The sequence below is a fragment of the Sander vitreus genome, chromosome 4 (genome assembly GCF_031162955.1).
Source record: "Sander vitreus isolate 19-12246 chromosome 4, sanVit1, whole genome shotgun sequence".
Taxonomy (NCBI): Eukaryota; Metazoa; Chordata; class Actinopteri; order Perciformes; family Percidae; genus Sander; species Sander vitreus.
The window spans coordinates 6,034,360-6,052,860 of NC_135858.1; the positions used below are offsets into that span (position 1 = coordinate 6,034,360).

Below are 18,501 nucleotides of genomic sequence, written 5' to 3' on the forward strand. Positions count from 1 at the left end.
GCTCAGTTAAGCAAGGTTTATGGCTGTTGTGTTCCCATGCGAGGATCGCGAGCCAAAAAATTACTTCACATCACATCTTTCACATGCCGCGTGAAGGCTTTGTGGCGCGTTGCTGGCACCTCTGAATTGTTGTAACTCTGTCCATGCTGCACATTACATTTCAACATGGTTGGCTGGAAAGACTAGACTAGCAAGATCACCTGTACAAGCATCTGTGTTATTCTTTATGTGGAGAACACAGGGAGTTAAATGGCCTCAAATGCGTGGAAAGAGAGAGCCTCCACACTGGGAAAAAAAGAGGCATTTTGCTTGGGTGTGGTAAACATGAGATAGTGTTGGTAACATTGAGATGCGAACAGTAATTTTGACTTGGAGGTAAGGGGCAGTAACATTAATAATTGGAGTAGTAGACAAATATAATGTTTGGAGGTACGATGGTGTTGACCATGGATGTGTTTACCACTGTTGCCAGGCAGCCGGCTTTCCTTTACTTCTGCTATCTACGTCTTCTCTACTACTTCTTGCTTATTCACAAATTATTTTGTTCGTACGCCCCCTGGCATTTTGTAGAATACTGCAACGGACAATATGTTGAGCATAAACAGCTCTTTGCATGCACATAGCTTGTGCGCCGTCTGCAGAGGCTCGCGTCACAGTGTCACGTGTGAGTATAACCAAAGCTTTAGTCATGTTGCCAGGACTGGAAGCTCAGGGTATTGCACAGAAGTAGAATTTATAATCTATTCAGTTTAATAAGTCTAATCAGAGCATCCTAGCGTGGTGTGTTTCACGAAGGCCAAGCCAGGCTGAGAGGTGCGACTAGGTCGAGCTAGGCTGAAGTAATTCAGATAGATGCGCATTCACGGCTTTCTTTAACAGACCGCTGGGTCGATCACAGGTTTACTGATGCTGAAATGGAGAATACGCTTTGTGTATATACTTTACACAGAGTGACCAGCAGCTTCTTACGGACATATGATAACGTGAAACACATTACGGTATTTGTAAAAAAGAAACACGGCCGCTGGAATGAAACGCGTGGCAGACGATCGCAGACCGACTGAATGCGTAAGCAGCAAGCAGCAAAATTATTCATTTACTGACCACTACTCTGAATTGAAACTGTCATAATCATACCATTCAAGGAGTTAGGCTAAGTATTTGCACAAATGAACAGTTGTACTATTTGTCTTAAAAGTGAGCAGAAGATGTTACGCAGGAAATTTACCATGAAGATCAATTACAACCACTAATCTATAATGCTAGAATATGATGCGTAAATATCTCTCTCTCACTCTGTCTCTCCCTCTCTCTCATATGGGCTAAATATAAATTACCTAATAACTTAACTTCCACTGCTTGCTTTTCAGGCAAAGTGTACAACTGTTCATTTGTGAAAATAATTAGCCTAACTCTTTGAATGGTTTTATTTAAGAGTAGTAGTTTGTAAATGTATATTTTTGGATAGGCCGATAGCCAGTCAGACCGCTTCTGCCATGCTTTCTCTCACTGTGTAGTTTGCTTCTTTTCATATTATATGCTTTGCTTCCTAGTAGGCCTATGTATGGACATAGAAAAGACACTGAAGAAATTAGACTGAAATCTAGAAACTATGACGATAATTAAGTGATAAATGTAATGCACACTATAAACATGACTGTAACACAGAGTAGGCCTATTCATCAGTTATTTCCCCCCAGCAAAATATAAGGTCAAAAGCCATTGATGTGTCCTCTCCCTGTTTGATGAACGTAGGCTACTGTATATACAGTACTATATAGTTACTGGTCCAGTGAACTAAGACTATAATTGTGTAAGGAGGATGGTACAATTAGGATAGTTTTTATAATTGGACAATCCTCTCAAATTATAGTCCCAGTTTACTGGAGAGAACACGAATTGAAGAATATGCCAAATAAAATGCACATGGAAGGGGAACATACACAATCCTTTGTTAAAGAATACAAAAATAAATAAATCAACTAAAATAATTAAAGGTGTATTGGTCTGCCATTGTTAGAACCACTAAAACGTGTATAGCACTTTATATATTCTTCATCACTGACTTCATTTAAAACACATTTGCAACTGTATCAGCTTTTTCTAATTATCTCAACAACTGCTGTAAGCGACCCGACCCCGGCTAAGCGGATGAAGATGGATGGATGACTGCTGTAATATACTGTATTCATCAAACTTCTAACAACTATATGTGAACAGCAGTTTTCATACAGCAATATAATAGTAACAACTGTCACATGAATAATTATACAAATAATGGTCACAACTTTAAATAATAACTTAACTGAACAGCAATATGCACCTGTTGTATTTTAATGCAGGCTAATGAAAATAAGGTAAAAACCACTGCTGAGTGATCAGAAAAGGCCCCAGGATTCATTAATCCTGGCTGTTAGCCTGGTCAAGAGCAGGCTAGCTGCACAGAATAAATCTCCATGATAACTTAGGTGCCTCTGCTTTTGTGCAACCAAGTCAAGGCTAAATTCATCCAGAATAACTGATAAAGCGAGGTTTGACCTAGTCTAATCTGTGCATCCTGGCTTGGTGCGTTTTAATGAAGGCCAGGCTGAGGAGGAGCGACTAGTCGAGCCAGGCAGAAGTCATTCAGATAGATGTGCGTTCACAGCTTTCCTTAACAGACCGCTGGGTCGATCACAGATTTACTGATGCTGAAATGGAGAATATGCATTGTGCATATACTTTACACAGAGTGAGCAGCAGCTTCTTATGGAAGTTTGATGAAGTGAAATACATTATTTGTAAGAAACACGGCCGCTGTGATGAAACAGCGAGAGAAAACGTTGCAAACAATCGCAGACCAACTGAATGTGTAAGTAGTCTAAAAAATAGACATTAGGCCTATGTGACCACGACTCTGAACTGTAACCGTCATAATTATAACATTCAAGGAGTTAGGCTACTAAGTAATTTGTACACATTAACAGTTGTATATTTTGGATTAAAAGTGAGCAGAATGGTTTCAGTTAAGAGAAGTGGTTCTTAAATGTATATGTATGTATGTCATTCAGTCCGTTTGCTATTGTCTGCCACGCAATTTCTCGCTGTTTTATTATAGCGAGTTTGCTTCTTCCTAAATGTGCTTTGCTTTCTCGTAGCCTATATATGGACATAATAGATAATTAAGTGATAAACTCAATGCACACTGTAAACATGACTGTAACACAGTGTATTTACACTGACGACCGTGGCTGAGAGAAGGATGCTGTCCAGGCTTCAGTCCATCTTGGATAGTGTCTCACACCCTCTCTACGACACACTGGCCCAGCAGAGGAGCACCTTCAGCAGAAGACTCCTCTTACCCAGGTGCACCACAGAGCGCCACAGGAAATCATTCCTGCCTGTGGTCATTAAACTTTACACCGCCTCCCTCAGAAAGTCGAAAACCCCCTCTCAGTAATCATCTCAACATAGACAATCATTTTTTTTGCACTCTTTGCACATTAATACTGTACATTTGATCTTTTATATATATCTACTGTAAATTTGTATATTTGTTTTTAATATATATGTTGTCTGTATAATATATGTTGTTTGTATATCTGGAGTTTGTAACAATAATAATTGTTAATGTAATAATGTGCTGAGAATGGCAAATAAAAGGCACATGGAAGAGTAACATACATGATCCTTTATTTTTAAAGAAAAGAAAAATAAATAAATCATCTAAAGAGATCTATTGGTCTCAGACCAGTCAGCCATTGTTAGAACGACTATAAACACACATGTAGTATAGCACTTTATATACTGCCCTTCATCACTGACTTCATTTAAAACACATTTGAAACTTTATCAGCTGTGTTTTAACCAGTTATTACCAAGACAAATCCACAGCTGCATGACTCTCCACAGCACAGGCATAGCTGGGAAACAAGAGAGCCTCTGCCTTGGCATTACTGAAAACAAGTGTGGGGAGAATTTGAGGCATGTGGGGCTCAAGTCTTCCCATAAGAGTTTTACTCCACCCACAGGAGGAGGGACCTTCTACCTCTGCAACTCTTGTTTGTGTGAGTCACTGTGTGTCTTACTACTAACCAATATGCTCATCTAATCAAGACTTGATTAACAAGATCCTGTGTGTGTGTGTGTGTGTGTGTGTGTGTGTGTGTGTGTGTGTGTGTGTGCGTGTGTGTGTGTGTGTGTGTGTGTGTGTGTGTGTGTGTGTGCTTGTGCGTGTGCATGCGTATTCACTGCACATGGATCACAGGTCACATGGATCTTGTGCTTATCTCTTTCATGAATGTATTTATTTCTTCTCAATATGCTATGTGAATGAGGTTGGTTATATCATCACAAAGTGTAAAGCACTGTTAGGTGTTGATATTTCCTGTAGTTGACCATAATCAGAGCCACATGGTACACAGAGGACTTTTTTTTGTGGATTTTTTGACCATTAAGACATGTTCACCAATTTGTCACAACTAAGATAACATTGATTTGGTATCATGTGGTTTAGGAGTCCTACAGTATACCTCAAATGAACTTTAAAGTGGCCATATTATGCTCATTTTCAGGTTTATAATTGTATTTTGAGGTTGTATCAGAATAGGTTTACATGGTTTAATTTTCAAAAAACACCATATTTTTGTTGTACTGCACATTGCTGCAGCTCCTCTTTTCACCCTGTGTTCAGGTCTCTGTTTTAGCTACAGAGTGAGACCTCTCACTGTTGTAACATCTTTGTTGGCAGTCGCACATGCGTAGTAGCTAGGTAAGATCACATCATCTAGCTAGCTGTTTGTTTCTACAACTTCAGTAGTACAAGGCAGGATTAGCCGGGAGACTTCTTCTAAACAAGGGCACACTTCCAACTTTGCATGGAATACCTGCAGAATAGGGACATGTAAGTAGTTATTTTGTAGATTATGGTGAACTAGTGTGTGTTGTAGCAGTGTTTTACCATTCAGAATGAGCTAGCTATGGTTAGCCACCTCGTTCGACTAGTGACGTAAAAAGCCCTGCCAATTTTGAACAGCTCACCCGGAGACTGAAGGCAGGACACATTCAGAAACCGTATCTCACTTAAAACAGCATGGATGTTTTTTTCCCCAAGTTTGTATGTGTGTGGAAGCACCAGAGACACAAAATAACACCCCAAATCCCAGAAAAAGTGATTTCTTCATAATATGGGCACTTTAACAGACCTTTTCATCAGAATTGCACTGCTTGGAAACAATTTGGATTCCACTTTACTTCCTGTCAGCTCCTGACTTTAGCAAACACTTAAACTAGGAGTAAAAATGCAGGGTGTGCCGCCATTGTCATCATACAAGGGTTTGAAATTAGCAAGCTAGTAGACTTAAGTTAAACATGTCTTTAGGGGGAAATGGTGTAACCAAAGCAAAGGCCTGATAAATATTAACTGAACAGTCTTTTCTGACATACTAAACAAACAATGAAACACTGAAATGAAATGATTGAATCTAGCTTGAGTCCATCTTTAAGAACTGTGTCCCATGTAGGCTATTTCAATACAAGTGATTGCTGAAGCTGTCTCCCAATACTTTTTATTATTTTGGGACAGTAATAAAGCCTGTAGTAAAGCCTGTTTACCTTTGGGTATAAGAAGTCAGAGCATTTATGGTTTAAGTACAGGCAGTTCTGAATATTTATTGTATAGACTTTGATGTGTAACTTGTCTTTATACAGTTTTAAAAAGGCCTGACACAACGTAGTCTGTTGCAGCTCCATCGATAAGGCTTGTTCCATTACTGTGAATGAACCAGCAGGGAACATTTTCTCCGTTCTTCACATCCCTCTGGAAGTCTCTCTGCCAGCCTCTGTAAACCAGGACAGAAATGTCATGAAGAGCATTTATTCATTTAGGATACACATTGCATGCAAACTCTTCAACACTGAGATGGGACACACTTATCTGAGGCATGCAGCGTACCTGGTCACATTGAGTTCCTGTCCTTTCACATACATGGTGGCGTCCGGTTTCTCTGGAACTTCACCTGGACGCAGGCCTGACACCTCATATTCAATCCCATGGTAGAACTGACCTGGAGGATGACCCACCATTTAAAGTAAATATCATTTTAAAAATAAAATCCTTGTGTCCCTGTATCTCTCCAGTGATAGTTACCAACTAAAACAATTGGAGTTTTTATTGTAATGTCAAAAATATTTTTTTATAAGTATTTATCTGTTTGTACTGTATGAAAGTTGATTCATGCAGACAATTGTTTAAATCTGGTTTTGGTTTAATAACTACTGTAAACCACATTTTGCTGCAAAACATCGCAAATAACATTAAATAAAATCATTAAAAAGTTTCATTGTAATTAGACAAATCACAATGAAAATTCCTCCTGTGTGGACCTGTGAATGCCTGATATAAGGAAACTATCCAGGTTAATTTGAAGCCACAATATTTGTTTTGGCCACTTGAGTAGAGCACAACAAGCTGTAATTATTGATACGATCACCTTATAAAGCTATGGCGAACATGTTAGCAAACAGCTGCCAATTTACACATCCATCAGACACAAAGAAACATTAGCTGTGATGAATGTAAGTCCAATATTCACTCTCCTTTTAGCTTTGTTTTTGTTTCTACCAACTCCTGAGGAAAATATCTGTCTCTTTAGCTGCTAAATGCTCTACTATTTTCAACTGCTAAATGTGATTGTCTGCGTTTGGTGCTCAGCAGGTAGTGTGCAATTTTATAGAGCTTTTGTACTGAAAACAGCTCCCTACTGCAATTGAAAACAACACTATGACAAAAGCTGAGAGCGAACCAGAATAGTAATGTTGCAAGTGAGCTATTTAATTAGCTCGATCGCCGTGTATGTCCATAGCAATCCGCGCCAGTCGGTCCTGAAATGTGACAGTTAGATAGTAAATGCTGTAAACATATTCTTTGAAAAGCATTACAATCATTCACTGAAAGAACCAAGCCAGCCTGCCTTATTGCATGATTCAAATTTTCAAAGCTTGGAGGTTTCTCCTTGTTGTTTCCCATAGCAAAGGGATTTTGACACAAAGATAGCAGATTGAGGCTTGTCAGGCTTATCCTTGCAATGTACTTCCATTGATCCAGAGACTATCATTGGACCAATCCCCAAACAAAGTGGCATAAAACCTGGCAATTTGTCTGTTGGCTGCCAATTTATTTTATTATTATCTTTTTCTTTTTTTTTGTCTGAGAAACCCCAGAAAATTTTAGAAATGCAATCCATATCACTTGTTTTGACCTGCTGTTAAACTTTAAACCATGCAATCTACGTGTGTGTCATGTTGTACCTAGCAGGCCATGAACAGAAGGGGACAGGAGGTGGCTGTCCACGGTGTAGAAACCCAAGTAGTCCCGGTGGTATGGGTGCTTCACCCATACTTTGTGTAGCAGGACAACAAACTTGACAGAATCCTTTAGAGTTACTGTTAGGCTGTGATCCTTGGTCAAGAGAAGATCCACACTGGTGAAGAAACAGAGGGAGAGAGATGACAATTATTCATCTTGAACTGGATTTTATATTTCATATTACTCATGTAGAGAGATAGTTCTCTGGGGTCCTTACTTGAGTCCTTTGACAGAAGCTGTATCAGACCACAGCAGTTTTACCCATTTTCCGTCCTGGAGCACCGAGATGTCCTGAGTGCTCACCTCAAGCCTCACCCCCAGAGTCTGGTGGATGATGCCAAAACGCCAAAAGTAGGTGTTCATTTTACCATCAGGGGCAATCTTCTTGTCTCCGATGATCTGGCCATTGACCAAAATACCTAAGGAAACAACAAGGGTTTCAGTCACTGGCTGTTTAACTGCATGGTATGATATACTGGTACATTTATTAGAAGTGTCCCAAATCTTGGTCTACAAGGAGTATACATGTGTAGTAAAAAGTCAAGGTGTAAGAAAGTCATGATGATAATCACTGACCTTGTTCTGGGTCTCTGACCAGGTTGAAAATGGTTCCTGGTATGCCGTTGATATTGAAGCACAGTGCGTCGTCTCTTTCAGGGAGCTCTATCATGAAATGAGGATCTCCATCCACTGCGGGTGACACCGAAGTATAATGACAGTAATAAACAAAGTGGATAGTTTTTGGTATAGTGTTGGTACAACGTGCTAAAGACAACATGATGACAAGACTAATGGCGTTTTTCCATTACATGGTATCTGCTCGACTCTATTCTACTCGGCTAGACCGCGGTGCCCCGTCCTCCATTTTTCATTGCAGATTTAGTACCGCCTCATGCCTGAGGCGGCGTGGCTGGTCGTCATAGCAACGCCGCAGGAAACTGCCGTGACCTAACACGACACACACACACACAGAACATCGAAGGTGTGTTGTTTTTGACTCTCGGCATGTGGCTGTTGCCACAGCCAGAAGAAAAATGTTGTTTCAAAAGAAGCTGGAGGCAGCAAAAAAAAAACACTGCTGGCTAAACTATTTAAAAATGGTGGTTTTGTTCAGGACCCCCCCCGTCTGTCGCTACCAATGATGACGCAGTGATTAGTGACGATTCTCTCTGACCAGTCAGTAGTCTGCAGGTTTTCACGTCACCTTTTGGTATCTCCTGAGCTCGCTTGGAACCTCGACAGAGGTGATACTAAAAAGCTAGCAGGTAGGGCCTACCAGGAACTTTTTTTTGTAATAGAAATCCAAAAAAGGTGAGTAGAGTCGGGGCGAGTTGAGCAGGTACCATGTAATGGAAAACACCCTAAGAGTCTACAGCAATGCTAGCAGCTCTCTGAAGCTGTACCTTTGCACAGCTGTGTTCTCAGAGCTAAATGCTAACGGCTGCATGCTAACATGGTCACAATGACAATGCTAACATGCTGATGTTAAGTAAGTGTAATGTTTTTCATGTTGACCATTTTAGTTTAGCGTGTTAGCATGCTAACATTTGCTAAAAGCCGCTATACACAAAATATAGCTGGAGATGATGTGAAGGGATGTCATTAGTTTTGCAGGTATTTGGTCATAAATCAAAGTATCGGATATATGAAAGGACCATGAGTATCTGTATAAAAGGTGTGCCAATCTATCTAGTAGATGATGATATAGTATTTGAGATATTTTAATGCAAAGGTAAAGATTTTGACCTAACCACCAAAGTCATGATAACTCATCCTCTGAGGACCATTAATGTATGTATTAAATTTCTTGGTAATGTATCTAATAGTTGTCAGGATGGACTGACAGACCAACTGACTAAAAGACAGACATTACCATCACCTGAGCCATGCAGCTACCATAGCTAAAAATGTACTTACCAAAATATGTGGGTTGTGCTGGCAGCCGGTAAGCATAAGAAGGGGCTGTATATCGATGTGCTAGACACAGGAACAATAAAATTCAAGTTAAAAGCAATACAGTGATTTAACCTAATCCCAGAAGTCTTTTTATGCTTTACGGTAAAAAGTGTCTTACACACTCTTTCTGCTTGTTGTCTTTGCTCTGTCAAAAAACAGATGGACAAAACGATTAGTATATTCCACAGTTTAAACTGGTGCACCCTAACCTCTGCTGGTATAGTTGAGTAAAAATAAATATTTATGAAAACAAAATTATAATAATAACATGAATCCAACAGAAAGTGCTGCTTGTCAATGTATAGTAAGGTTTTGCTTTTTTAGAGGAAAAAGATTGACAGCAGCCGTGTTCAGGAAAGCCTGCCCAGTATCAATTTTCAAACCCTCTCTTTCCTCCCTTACCCTCAGTCATTTTGTCAGCAATGACAGGGCTGTCTGGTCCGTCCTCAGTTTCAGGCTTGGTGACCACCATGGAGGTGAGCGGGGTGACAAAGCTGTAATGCAGAGACATTTCCAGTGCCTTGGCTGTGGCATTGGCTTTCTCGTCTTCGGCACCCTTCTTGCTGCAAGAAGGAAAATATACTGAAGTTGCCACATATGACACTGGCCTTCAGGAAATCACCATGGAATCTATAAATTAATATTACAAGATTTATCATGGGCTCTCAGACGATGGCCATTGGCCAAAGAGTATAATTAACAACTATTTTAAAGGTACAATATGTAACAATTCTGCATTAAAATGTCCAAAAATTACTATACCTATGTTATATATTTTGTTGAGTGGTGTACTTATACTATCCTAAATGTTTCCAACAATGTTCAAACCCAGAACAAACTGCTATGTTATTTTAATGATATGGGACGTTTCATTTAGACGCCTGTCAGTGGTGTCATAAAACCTTCGACCCCTCGAGTTACTCTAACTTCCGTCAAAACACGGGAAACCAGATGATACGTACAATGTCACAGAAAGAATAATACTCAGTAACCGTAATACAGCTTGCTTTCTGCCACACAGCATAATTTTGTCATTGATTACATGCCACTTACAACACAGTAATACAGCAGATACCTTATTTATTGATACGATTCAATATCGATCAATCAAGCTTAATGTAATGTGCTACGTTGACACGTAGCTCATGCTAATGCTTGGTGGGGAAGGTTCAGCACGCTCATGAAGTTATTTTAGGTATAATTGTTTTAATCAAGGTAAAGTTAACGTTAAACAGCACTGGGCTAACCCACGATTACGTTCGCTGTATAGATAGAGGACAAAAATAATGCCAATTTAGCCAGCTATCCCACCCTGTTTTTTCTGCCTCACTCCCCATTGCTAAGGGACTTCAGTCGAGATGAGAGCGGACAACAGCCTGCTATTATTATTAACTTACAGCAATCCGAACCCAGCCAGCACAAACTCCAGCAGCAGGTGATAACGCTGCTAACGGCAGTAACGTTAACAGAAAGTTTTAGGTTTCGTCGGGGGAAACCATAAATAACGAAAACCATATCGTCCAGGCATCTGAGTCTGGCTGGCCGCGGTGTTTTCCTGAAATTCTGCCCCCTTTAGCGTTTAGCGGTCTTTTTTATAGTTAAGTTTACCGACAAATGGTGACTGTCTTGCAGACAAAAGGTGAAGGTGGGGATAGTCCGGCAGCAACACCCGGCATATCATATTGATGTAGGCATATCCTCGGCCAGCCCCAGCCGCGAAGTAGCTAAGTCTCTCAGCAGTGTTATAATGTTACAACAAACCCTTTTACCCCCAGTGCTGAAAACATCCAAAAAGTGACACTGACGTGAAATACATTGTGATATTGTTGTTTTAGCTGAGTGGCTAATGTTAGCTAACTGGTCAACTAACGTTAGCTAGCTACCAATACAAATGGAATCAAGAAAACGTAATTATGTGGGGAAAACTGCAGCTATTTTATCAAAATTACCTGAATAAATGTTACGTCAATAAAACTGTAATGGAAAAACCCATCCGTGAACAGATATATTTTAATTGGCAATTGTGTTAAACAATTAAAACTACAACTCCCATAATGCCATTTCACGACGTTGTCCATGTTTACATCCATTGTTTTGATTGAGAGACCCCCAGCGGCAGAAAATTACATATTGTACGTTTAATGAGACTAATGGGAAATAAAGATTTCCAAGCTAAAGCAATTCAGGTCTCAGCTTGAGTGAAATGACTCAAACAGACCTGTTCTCCAGTAGCTGCTGGATGGTGAGGTAGGCCCACAGACGCTCTGTGAAATCCCCGAAGATGTACTCCTCATCTGGGTATATCGTGTCCCAATCCACAGCAGTGGCCTGGCCCTGTACCTTGAAGTCCTCCTCAAACTATGACAACAAATAAAATGAATGAATTTCTAAGAAAAACTAAAACATAATAAACATGTCTTCTCTCCACCTCAGCATTGTCTCTAAATTTCTGCCATTTCCTTGTCCTTACCCCCTGTCCGAACACTTCCACCATGAAGTTGTCCAGGTCATTGTTCATCACCCGACCGGCCACCACGATCTCTGAGCCTTTAAAAAACTGTCTGTAGTGATTGGTAGTCAGGGAGTCCACTGCATTGTCAGGATAACGCAGGTCCACTTCTGAAAGCAGAGTGCTGGCCACCTCCTCATAGAAACCCTGGAATAAATGCGTCCCACATTATATTACATCTATTTGTCCATAACATGCTACAGTATATATAGTTATTATTATAATGTTTAAAAACAATTATGTAGTATGTACATTCTTCCACAATTACTGTATGTAATAGTGATTACATACAGTAATCAGAAGAATGTGTCATAGCTGGTATTATTTACATTTAACTTCACAAAAAGTATTATCAAAAATATATTCCACCTGAAGTTGAACAGCTGCATCTGAACCCTCAAAGATTCTGCGGGCCACTCCCTTGTTTTGTTTGCTCATCACATCCAGGAAGGAATAATCCACATTATTTCCGAATCCAAGACAGAACAGAGAAATGTTTCCTCCAATAGCAGTATGAATATTCTCCTGAATCTTAGGGAGGTGAATCTCTCCTTCAAAGACACAACATGCAGAAATTGAATGCTAAATAAAAAGTGTATGAATGAAATGTGCAGTATATCCTACAGTATGTACACACTATGCATGCTCACCCGTATTTGGCATTCCATCAGTCAGTAAAATAATCATATCAATGCTCCTCTCTGGGAGCTTCTTCTCTTGCCTGTCTTTGACCAGCATGTTGATACCTTTCAACACTGCATCATTGATATTGGTACCTAGAAAGAAAACACACAACACATTGTAAAATGTATAGTCTATTGTAGACAGCATATTTCAATAATTTAGGGAGTTAAGATGACACTTGCTTCCCCTGTCTTTTATCATTCTGACAAAGTCCATTCCTGCAGCCACATTTTCCTTGGTTGCTTTGGTAAATGATGTTCTCCAAGAATCAATACTGTCATCAAACTGGATGAGGGCAAAGTGGTCTTCCTCGCTGAGGTCTTCAAGGATGGCCAGCAATGCCTCTCGTGTCTAAAGAGTTACAAAGTCAGAGGTCAAAATGTGTGCATGTGGGCAATCAATAAATTAGAAACACATTAACTCTCACCTGTTCAATCTTTCTTCCACTCATTGATCCACTCCTGTCAACCACAAACGCCACATTCTTTGGCACAGTGGGCAAGTCAGGGGGAGCAAAGAAGTGCACAAAGTATCCATTCACAATCTAAAGGGAAGCCAATCAAAGAGCAGAAATATACACAAAAAAATTACAAGGCAACATGAAAATTGCAAGAAAAGTAGTTGATTCATTTCACTGTACAGTACCGTCATAAACAGTATGAATGGCTTTTACTGCCATAATGCTCCACTTAAGGTTCAGGATGTCTTCTGTTCCTGCATCAGTTAGACTTTTTACTATTTACTCATTCATTGCATGCAGCAATTTCTTATCTTGTAATTGTCTGAATACTGTACATTGGCACATTTACACTTTTTGTTTTCATGATCTTGTTTTTAGATCAAACTTTTGATCGCATACTTGGCTTTTAATAACCCCCTTGCTGCTATTGAATTATGTACTTCTCGTCAATGACTCTGCCTGGTGTTATCTTTTGAGTAAATAACTTATTGCTGTGTATGTCTGTCTATGACAGAAAACCAGGTTTCCCTTTGAGGATTGATAAAGTGTATCCTATTGTATTCATGTTGTTGGGCAATCTAATTAATCAATTTTATTTGACAATGCAGCCTCCAGACAAAGAACATTACAGGGATTCTGTATAGTTATGTGAAGCCATATTTAATTGTGCATTCAGCAGATACTAGTCTTGCATTGTCTGACCAATTTTAAGCCGATACTAAGTACAGCATGTGTTGAAAGCTGACCTGAATGTCTCCGAGGCTCTTTGCTCGGTTCACATCGTACTTGATGATAAAATCTCCGTCAATGAGTGTTCCATCACAACCTGGACACTTCCTCTGCTGCTCCATCGTTGGCGAGAAAGAGATGTGTGCCTGACAATGGAATACAATACCAATGGTTTAGCGTTGCTCTTAATTCTTGGGTCAGTCATTTTATTAAATGTGAATAAAAGGAAGTAAGACCAAGATCATTTTGAAGAATTAGAGACCACTTCTTACAAGGCCTGTTGTAACATGTACCTTGTTGCCTGTGACACGTTTCTCCACCAGGGGGAGCAGCTCATTGGAGAAGAAGGTCGCATTGGCATCCACATAAGAAATGCCCTGAGGCTCATAGATGTTTGTCACAATCTGTTTTCACACACGCACGCACGCACGCACGCGCACACACACACACACACACACACACACACACACACACACACACACACAGATATCATTTGTAATGTGAACCACTAATTTAGATTATCTGAAATCACCAAGAGACAGGATTTGAAAATGAACCTGAAACTCCTGGATAGGTTGCTTGGGTTTAACTCGAGTCAGAATCTCATACTGGCCCAGTTTCCTCTGAAGGAGCTCCTCGTAGGTCATAAAGAATGTCACGTTACTTTCAGCTGCGATGTTGACAGAGACTGAAAACTTCTCCATTTTTCTTCCAGAAGCCCTGTAATGAAACACAGATCATTGACAGCCTCTATGTTAAAACTATCCATTTGGGATCTTTAGAAATCCATAAAAATGTAGATACAGTACCATATAGAAGCATGTTTCTTTGAACATATATTTTCAACTGTGTTTATGTATTTTTCATCTTGACTGACTCACTTGACCAGTCCAGCAGTCTGTCCAGAGGAAACAGCCTTCTCATATTGTTTCTTGGCTTTCTCTTTCTCCTTCACCTCCCCAACATACATCTGACCATCAATTTCCCTGTGGGGCACAAAGAAGGTAAGACGGTAAGGAAGGTAAAGTAACTGCATCAGTAAGATAAATCATCTTTAAAGCACGACTGGTAAAAAAATAGTAGGGATAAATACTGTCACATGCAAATTGTCATAATGCAAGAATGTGGACAGAGTGGAAATCAGAATTGAGGTAGACTAACATGCTGAAGTTAGTGATGAAGGCGGTCTTGGGCAGCTCCACTTCAAAGGAGATTTCCTGGGAGAAGTTTGCTTTGTTCAGAGCCTTGGAGGTTATGACGGTGTGTGCAAAACGAGAAGTCACAGTGCAGTCCACTTTCATACTGTACACCTCCACCTGAGACAGAAAGAGAGGGAGGAAAAGATGGAAATATTGAAACACACAATAAATGAATATGGAAAGCCTACAACACAAGCACTTCACATACAGCATTGGTATACAATTAATTACTGTATTATCTGCCATTTTTATGTTGTTTCAAACTGAATGCTGGGTCCAGTCCCAAGGCATTCTACCCCGATTGGTGCCAAATAAATTTATAACCGCTTGAAAAAAATTTAAAAAGACATTATGTCACTGATTCCACCGTGGGAGTGTTGTGTGAGACAGATTGGGTGAGGCAACCTGGGTGGTGTATGCTCGAAGCAGGGAAAGTGTGGACATTAGAAAAGAAAACTCCTTTTCATTCAGTTCAGTTATTCTCATTCATGTTTTTTTTATTAGTCTTCTGTTGTGAGAGACCTTTTATTTTCTTTGCTGGTTCCACAGGCTGCCAGTAAACGACAGAAATGGTGATTACTGTACTAGAGTTTTTCCTTTCTTCTCCTTTCTATTGTGTGTTTCAATGCCCTTACAGAATACATAAAGTTGTATTTAATTGAATATTTCCCATCACCATTATCATCAATAGAGATACAAACGGATTATTTTCTTACCGTGGCCTTATTTGTACTTCTTTTCTGTAATAAAAACAAACACACAAAGAAAAAGGAGATTTGGAATTTTGGACAATTTCAACTGCCACTGTTATATAGCTTTATGCTATTTAAAATATGAATTATCCATGTACAAAATAGCCATATGCATTTTATTTATAAGAATTATAATGTATAAGCAAAAAGATGCAACTTTAGCACATTTTCACCAGAATATGAAAGGACGGTCTGTTGGTGAATAGTTTCTGGCAAGTACCTGCAGTGATTTGGCAGCTCCTCTTGCCTCCTGAAATACAAATACAGCAGGGTAAACTAACATGGTGCCAAGATATTAGGAAAAACAAACACTGGCATAACATGATTTACATTCTGTGCCACATATAAACATTCAAAGAGTAAGAAATAGCAAACTAGTTCCGAAGGAGTGCAGTTTGTTATGTAGAAGAAAACAGACTAAGGGCTAAATCAGGAACCACCAGATTAAAATGAATATCTGTATAATGTGATTTCAAATTACGACCAGAGTACAAAAAGGTCAGTGTGTGAAGTTACCTGCAGAGCTTCATGGTCCCCGGAGATGACCAGAGTGCCCCGGGACAGGCCGGGCAGCCAGAGGCAGGCGCTGGTCCACAGCAGCAGCAGTCCAACACCCTGCAGTCCAGACATGACCAAACTTCTACTGAACAGCAGCTGACTTCACTGCTGAGAAAAAATCTCTCTGGCCAGGGGGAGGAACAAAAACTGTGTGTGTCTGTGTGTGTGTGTGTGTGTGTGTGTGAAGTCCAGTGAAGTTGCACTTTGAACACTAATCAATTCTTCTTGTCCTTGTTCAGGACCATCCCGCCAGAGCAGCAGGCTGAGGCTGACAGGCCACCACCATGCATGAATACCAGGAAGTGGTAGGCCTAAGTGTTGATGAAGCACAGTCAACATGATAACAAAATAAACTGTTGTGTGTGCTCTCAAGTGAAATATAAAATCTCCTTTTAGAATGTGATAAATGAAAGCATTGCAGAGTGGAAAACCAAAATTGCAGAGAAGACTCAGAAACTGATATGTGACTGATACAAACCTTATACGCCTTCGTTAACAATATTATGTGTTACTTTGGTCTGGCGTCTCAAACCACCTACGAAAGATCAAATAATATTAACAGTAAAGCGGGATTTATGCTTCTGCAGGGGCTCTACGCAGAGCTTTCGCCGTAGCCTCAAAAGTGGCCTGAAGTTTATACTTGTGCGTTTTTTCATGTTGTTTATTACGGTGGCCGACAGGGGCAAACGCCCTGCAATTTAAGAAAACACACGCAAATAGACAAAACACAAGCAAATTAAGAAAACAACTTCATTCATTTGACAACACATGCGCAGCATTCAGCAAATGCGCTGCAAATACACACAACACAACCAAATACATAAACGCGCTGCAAATACACACAACACAACCAAATACATAAACGCACTGCAAATACACACAACACAACCAAATACATAAACGCACTGCAAATACACACAACACAACCAAATACATAAACGCACTGCAAATAAAAAACGATGCAAAAAGAAAAGCACATAAACACAGAAAACAAATGCAACAAAAAAAGCAGCATCCAGATTACACAACGGAAGTTCTCCAGACCTCTAGGGGGGGCAGCTAGTGGAACAGCTTGATTTTTGGAGAGAGAGAGAGAGAGAGAGAGAGAGAGAGAGAGAGAGAGAGAGAGAGAGAGAGAGAGAGAGAGAGAGAGCGCAACTGCATAGACTGTAAATATTAAGTCTATGTTTGAGATATGTTTTCTCTTGTTTGGTGGGTGTGTCTCGGCTCAGGTCACAGGTGATACTCAATCAGCAGAGACGTCTGTAAACTCGTGGTAATAAAACAATTAAAACTGCATCAGCGTTTAACGTTGACGTTTGTTTAAGCCGTCCCCGAGCTTCGGCTTTTCAAAATAAAAGCTTGCGTCTGGTCCTATGTGTTTGTACTTTGGTGTGTTGGATGTTTGTGAACTAAACAGTACGGCAGTCATGCTAATTAATACAATAACCTTTTCAGCAGATGTCTTACTTACAACAGGATGGAGTTAGCAAAGCAGTTTTGTGTTTATATGTGCAGACGGGATTTATTCAGATTGATAAATCCCACGGTAAATTGGCTGGTTTACTAAACAGTCGCTTCCTTTGTTCTCTCGAGGCTTCGACAACACAGCTGACAGGTTAGCCTCTCCCTGTTAATACAACACAGCTGACAGGTTAGCCTCTCCCTGTTAATACACAGGCTAGAAAGAGGTTTGCTAATGTTTTAAAGACCATGCCGAAATATTCACTCTGACATTCTGGTTCTGCTTCGGATGCCGTCAAGCGGGATCTCCGATCGTAATCAGTCCTTCACTGACCAATCAGCATTCATTAGCAGAATGCTAGCGTGTTATGGGCAACAACGACTCAACCTGTAAGAAATCGAAAGGACACAAGTACTCGTTCATTCAACTTTTGACCTGTAATCCATGTTGAACTTGCAAAAACTACAATCAAATCTGAGAGAGACACATTTAGCCGTCTAGCTCCATAGAGTCCCATTCATTTAGCACTGGACTGCGATCACCCCCAGTGGAACTCTGGTGAACTGCAACCAAATTCGGTACAATGGGGCTGAAAAAATTGGTGCTTCTTATATACGGTCTATGGCTGCGTGTGCGTGCGCGTGCGTGTGTCCGTGTGTGTGTGTGTGTGGTGAACTGATGATATGACTATGCTTCCTCCGCCCCCACGCAGGTGCCCTAATTAAGTGATCAAAAGAAATGTGTTCGAAATAGTTAATTAAGAAATAAAACAATATGATGCGGGCAAGAATAAATGATAGCCTATTTAGATTATATAGCGAAAACACTGTTATTATGAAATGAC

At 40.1% G+C, this 18,501-nt stretch overlaps 1 protein-coding gene across 2 annotated transcripts; it reads right to left on the minus strand.

Moving 5' to 3' along the window:
• Positions 1-4,112: 4,112 nt before the first annotated feature.
• itih3a.1 (inter-alpha-trypsin inhibitor heavy chain 3a, tandem duplicate 1) lies at positions 4,113-16,381 on the minus strand. 2 transcript variants are annotated; one of them, XM_078247902.1, is made up of 22 exons: positions 16,151-16,378; positions 15,855-15,884; positions 15,599-15,622; positions 14,845-14,999; positions 14,565-14,669; positions 14,241-14,403; positions 13,977-14,087; positions 13,701-13,829; positions 12,922-13,038; positions 12,677-12,845; positions 12,461-12,586; positions 12,180-12,361; positions 11,772-11,957; positions 11,520-11,659; positions 9,704-9,864; positions 9,420-9,446; positions 9,263-9,322; positions 7,922-8,035; positions 7,563-7,764; positions 7,288-7,460; positions 5,933-6,044; positions 4,113-5,819 (listed from the first exon to the last, which is right to left on the minus strand). In XM_078247902.1, exons 1-22 carry the CDS (start codon positions 16,262-16,264, stop codon positions 5,681-5,683), a joined length of 2,739 nt encoding a protein of 912 aa, XP_078104028.1. In that variant the 5' UTR covers positions 16,265-16,378; the 3' UTR covers positions 4,113-5,680. The 2 variants fall into 2 exon arrangements, with proteins under 2 accessions (XP_078104028.1, XP_078104029.1); XM_078247903.1 differs by lacking the exon at positions 15,599-15,622 and having other exon boundaries at positions 16,151-16,381.
• Between the last annotated feature and the right edge of the window lie 2,120 nt (positions 16,382-18,501).